Below are 5969 nucleotides of genomic sequence, written 5' to 3'. Positions count from 1 at the left end.
GTATTGTGTCCTACAAACCAAATGAAGACCACCACTATTTATACTAGAAGAAGTCTTTCTAACAATGAATAGGAAGATAATGGTATAGTAAATAGTGAAGATAATGTTACATAGATTACAAGAATAATAGAGAAGTAAAGAATGAAATAAAGTTGAGGGCAACAAATGCACTAACGTGCAAATGCCAATGTTCAGAAAGCAATATGCCTTATGCCTCTGGTCATTAATTGACCATGAGAAATTAGGCACAAATGTCATACATTTCAGCAAAGACTTAGTGTGGCATGGCAATGTGAATATGTAACAATTTGTATAATATTAAAATGGTCACACCAATACCTAATCATTCAAGCAAAAGCAGAAAGAGTTTACTTATATGAAAGAAAAGAAGAAAGTGTACAATACTTTCAAGCTCTTAAGACTATATTGTAAATCGCGCACAATACTTTAGAATCTCCAACTGCATCCCTATATATAGATCCCAAGCAGTCTCAAATCTATAAGGAAAAAGTTTTCCCTATCCTAAAAAGACAATATATTCCTTTCCCAGATCTACTAGGACAAAAAATCACAAGTCTGATGATAACAAGAAGTTCACTCAAATCATTGAAGACACAATACAAAGCTTTGGACAGCAAGGCAAACCAAGTAGCAGATGGTTTAGCCAAGATTGCGTACAATTGAAAGTATATAATCGGTTACAACAAGCTAGCAAAATGGGAAAACAGGCCCATCAATTGAGACGGTTACTCCTACTTACTTAACGGAACCTGTGAATGCTAGAATAGTCTGTATAGTTGTGAGTATGAGGAGTATGATGGCTGCCACTGTTGAAGCTCCTACCCAAGGACTACTAAAATAATTGCGCATCAAATTTGCCATCACCCTGTTCAATGTTTTATCACAATGTTGATATGCTTTGATGCATTCTTCATTGTAATAGAAGGTGGGATAAATAGTGACCCCATTTGCAATTTTGTTGAAGAGGGTAGATACGTCTTTGTCCTCTCCCATACAATTCTCTATGATTCCTTTACGGCGAAGCAAATTCACATCTTTGTCTGAGTCGATAAGATAATCCATGAAAACTGCAAAATCACTAAAATATTTAGGTTGCATATCATATGATTGTTGCTCAAAAGCAATGAGATTTCGTAGAAGGGTTTCCGTCTCATCTTCAACTTGAAAACAAGGGATTGTCATCAATCCATTTTCGAACTTTATATCAAATAAACTTTTCATATCAGTATTATTGTCCTTGTTACTATTAAAATGATTTCTGACCTTTGCAAAGCTAACTCCAGCTTCAGAAAGCTCTGTTGCATTGGGCATGCTCTTATGCCACTTTATATTTTTGTTTGACTCTTTCACGGGATTCCCATGACATGCAAACATATGAACTGCATGAAGTAAATGTTTGATATTTCCAACATTATATTCTGCCTCTATAAATAATTCAAAGGTCATTTCTTGCAACTCAACAAAAAAGGTAGATGGAAGGATCGCCTGTACTGCCAATGATAATTCATCATCTTCTCTTGTCATGTGATGAAGCTTGTTGAGGATAAAGAAAGGAAGTTGATTTTCTAGTAACATCAAGTCTCGAAGTATTTGATTCTGTATGCAACCAATGTTACTGTTGAAAATTTCCTCTTCTCCTTCCCACAATTGACAACGATCTCGAATAAACTCTACCACAAAACAACCATCAAGCAACAACATTTTGCAAAATTCATCAGTATCGACATCTTCTATATCGTCGTAACACTTTATTGCATCCTCCTTCAGTTTCTCCAATTCACTAATACAACTTTCCACATCAAGACTCTTATTTCGTTGAAGAAATCTTTGTAGGTACAATAATTTGTACTTTTCCATTGAAACAAGTTGAGGTTCATTCTTATGATAAGGACCAATAGAGACCATCTTTGGTGTATAAGCAGCTGAATTTGATTCACGTAGTCCCACATTTACTTTGAATATCGTACACGATTTAATAGATGAATTGTTCAAATCCTTAAATATTTTATCAAAGATTTGATTTACACATTTCTTTGTTTGCGACCCTGATGTATCTTGACCATTTGTTTCTTTAAACTCGATTATACAATCCACTTTCCTCCTTTCTTCTATCTGTAACGGAAGAGAGTAACAAATTTTTAAAAAGTAAATTTTAGGAATAACAAACATAAAAAATTGTATTAGCGCTCTATTGCTACAATTTTACTATTTGCGCTCCATAGCAAACATAGTTTGTTATGGAGCATCTGATTTGTATAAATTGCGACGCTACGTATAAATCGGGCGTCTATGTCTATTAAAATTAGGTTTGTATATGTATATGTTCTTTGTGTTAGGCTGTGGCGAGCGAGATTAGGAGAGAGATGAGAGAGGCGAGCGAGAGAGGGCAGAGAGTGGAGAGAGGTGAATTGTATAAGTATATCAATTAGATAATTGTATATATGTAACTACTATGTATATGTATCAATGATTGTATTTGTATATCTGCATAAAATTTGAATTTGTATACAATTGAATCAAGTTAAAATATTTGTATTTGTGTATTAAATCTACATCTTGCTTTATACAAACACAAATTGTACATTGTATTTGTATAATTTGTGTTTGTATAAAGCGCGCGAGAGAGAGAGAGAGAGAAAGAAAAGAGAACTGGGCAGGGAAAAAATTGTAATAGTATAATTATAAGTGTATAGGATGGAGATATATGTATTTGTATTTGTATATGCAGTCTCTCTCGCTTTATACAAACATAAACACAATTTATACATTTAAGTTTGTGTAAAAGTGAGAGAGGTGAGGGAGAGAATTGAGAGTGTCGAGCAAGATTCAAAGGAGAGGGGCGAGAATGGTGATGTGTTTGTTACAAATTAGAATTAAATGAAATTGTAGCTATAACCTCTTTTTTTTGAATTAATAGTTTACTATAATGCACAATTTTTCCATTTTAAAATGTTTATTAGAAGCACTATGCAAACATTTATTTATTATTTTAATATAATCAACTTTGTGTCTAGATAATTAGATATATATGCGTTTAAAAATGTTGTGCATATATACCTTCATCGTTTAACAAATTATGCATATTTACCTTTTTCATTAACTAGACAAATTAAAAAAACAACTTAAAATTGCCTTTTTTATTTTAAGAATGTCAACATGACTTTTGAAACTTACTTCACACGACCTATTTTCTTTGCCCCTTCAGACCTGACTAAATTTTTTTAAAAAAAATCAAAAGGTGTAAAACCATAGTTAGTGAATAAGTTAGGATCATGAGATAGACCTAAAATTAAATGAAAGGAAAGAGTTAAAATTTTATATTTAATTGCCAAAAGAGAAGTGGGCGAATGAAAAAAAAAAAAAAAACTAATAAATTGATATAGTATTGAGAGAGATATACCTCATCTTTTTCAGTTTGACGAAGCAGTGGAGTTAGGTTATCATCTATTGAGGTAATCTCAATGGAGCGTGTCATCGATCTCTCTTTCTTTTAACTCTAATTCCTACAAAAAGACACATTCTTTTTAATTTCAATTGCTAGATACCATAGCTATTATTAAATATCCAAATAAACATTTAAAATTGTAGTGGTACATCATTTAAAAAAGAACACAACTAATTAATGATGAGTAACCAATATAAGTTGTAGTTAACTAGTAATTACTCTTTCCTCGTTGATTAAAGGCTTTGAGTTTAAGTATTAAAAATAGGCCCACATTCCAAAATGAGATTACTTATTGCAAATTCAAATTAATTAAATTCTAAAGTAAGTATAAATCAAAATAGAAAGAAGCAATAATGACTAAGAATCTATTAAATAAAATGACTATCCATTTGGGTCATGTCCTTCTGAGGTATAAAATAATATAATTAATTAATAGTGTTTAGCATAAAACGAGAAAATGCAGAAAATTACCTCTAATTTTTGCTGTTTCTTCTTGTATGTCTAATCAAGTCTTGCTTTTTGTGGATTTTTCCATTGCTATGGAGTATCTATTATATAGAAAGAAAAAGAGAAGAAATAAAGATAATTGAAGATAGTATCGTGATACATGTAGGGTAGAGGGTAATAATGTTACGATTTGATCGATTATTTGATATAATTTATATCATATCAAATTTTGATTATTTTATTTTACATAATCAAAATAAGGTTTTTAGAAATTCTCATCATCTGGGATTTCTTTTGATATCGATATCGTTTAGTTAAATTTTTTTATTTTTTTTGTTGAAACATTATGATAGGAAGGTGAGGACACAAATCAGGGTAGACAGGTTAGTAATGGTAGAAGTGCGTCCATACTAATAGGTAGAAGTGCATTGTCTTGTTGCCCTTACAAAGTTACAAGTAGTTGATTGTAGGATTATTTTTGTAGTTTTTTGTTTCTCGATTTTTGTTTCTATCTATAATTTCATATAGTTCAATTATAGTACTATTTTATAACAATATTGTTCTACTACACTACCTATTATTTTTGTTACTATTTATTGTCTCTTATATTTTTATTATGTCATTTTTCTAGATTTTTTTTTGTCATTAGCCGTGAGTTTATCAAAAATAAGTTGATCTCTACCTCATCTCTGAATAAAGACAAGATCTTCGTATATTTTACCCTCTCAAACTCCACTTTGTGAAAGTGCACTGAATATCTTGTTCGTTGTTATTATTATTGTTATAAGTAAGAGTAAGAAGTAAAAGATAGAACACGATGCACATATATATTTTCGTAGGATTTTGATAAAAACTCTGTAGATGCTTTAATAGTTTTAAAAGTGACAAAATCAAGGGAATAAGAAGGAAAAATGGCCTGAAATATATCTGAATTTTGACCGAAATTGTTGTAATGATACCAAACTTTGGAAAGGACCTTTTATTCCCCTGCACTATTTAATAGTGTATTTTAAAGGTGTATATGTGCCCACATGGACATCATAAATATTTCATTATTATAAATAGTAATGTGTCCACGTGGGCACATATATACCTTTAAAATACACTATTAAATATTACGGGGAGTAAAAGGTCCTCCATAAAGTTTGGTATCATAACAACAATTTCGGCCAAAATTAAAGTATTTGTCAGACCCTTTTCCCAAATAAGAAAGACAACAAGAATAGAGATCATTTCTACTATTTTATTTTATAGTATTATAAAATAGAGTTAAACAAACTCAATTAATTTATACTATACAGAGGTGAATTTCTATTAATTAAGATGAGACTCAAGAAGACAAGAACAGAGTCTACTAAAATTAAGTATTCAACAAAAGAAAAATTAAATCATATAAAAAAGATGCCCAATTTCCAGTAACTTACTAAGCAAATTGATGAAATATCATATAACTCAAACTATTAGAACTAATTAATTTCAATAGCAGTAAAATAATAAATTTTCAAAAAGAAAGACATTTAGATATAAATTAATTATCTATCGGTTTGTAGTCATTTTCATCGATCTTCATCGATCCAGGTCCGGGGGCCGGGGCAAGAAAAATAAATATTTCTTTATTTTCAAATTTAATATATAAAACATGTTTTACTCATAAATGTATTCGATATTTTCTTTCCTTTTGCACCTTTAAACTTAAAATGTTTTTTTGGTAAATAATAGACAAAAATTTGAGAGAACCGTTGACACAAGTCAATGACTAGATATTTATTCTATGATACTTTACTTTTGAGTACCAAATAAAAAGGTTAGGTGCAAAATTAATATTACTCCAAAATAGGGTAGTTGAGTAGATTCTTTAATATCACAACAAAAGTACAAGATGATTTTATTTCTGTCTCCTTTTGAGTAAATTAATTGTATAATACATAATTACCAGATTTTTTTTTTATATAATACATAAATAAAAATAAATAAATAGGGCAATTAATAACATTTTAGTCATTTTATCAGAATCAACACACCACTAATTGGTCATACACAATTAATAATACTAAAC

The 5969-nt window shown here is 30.1% G+C and overlaps 1 protein-coding gene across 1 annotated transcript; it reads right to left on the bottom strand.

Annotated features, from left to right (window-relative positions):
• Nucleotides 1–756: 756 nt before the first annotated feature.
• LOC125818749 (putative UPF0481 protein At3g02645) lies at nt 757–3496 on the bottom strand. Its single transcript, XM_049498265.1, has 2 exons — nt 3422–3496; nt 757–2133 (listed from the first exon to the last, which is right to left on the bottom strand). The coding sequence occupies exons 1-2, from the start codon at nt 3494–3496 to the stop codon at nt 757–759; spliced, it is 1452 nt and encodes a 483-aa protein (XP_049354222.1).
• Nucleotides 3497–5969: the final 2473 nt, after the last annotated feature.

Source organism: Solanum verrucosum, unplaced genomic scaffold (genome assembly GCF_900185275.1).
Source record: "Solanum verrucosum unplaced genomic scaffold, falcon-dt-bn FXZP01000252.1, whole genome shotgun sequence".
Lineage (NCBI taxonomy): Eukaryota > Viridiplantae > Streptophyta > Magnoliopsida > Solanales > Solanaceae > Solanum > Solanum verrucosum.
This window is presented reverse-complemented; position numbering and strand designations above follow the sequence as displayed.

What these genes read in the sequence shown, in the direction of transcription:
- LOC125818749 (XM_049498265.1), bottom strand. Translation starts at nt 3,496, where the DNA reads ATGACACGCTCCATTGAGATTACCTCAATAGATGATAACCTAACTCCA. An exon ending in GTCAAACTGAAAAAGATGAG is followed by an intron (nt 2,134 to 3,421) that starts GTATATCTCTCT and finishes CTTCCGTTACAG; the next exon opens with ATAGAAGAAAGGAGGAAAGT.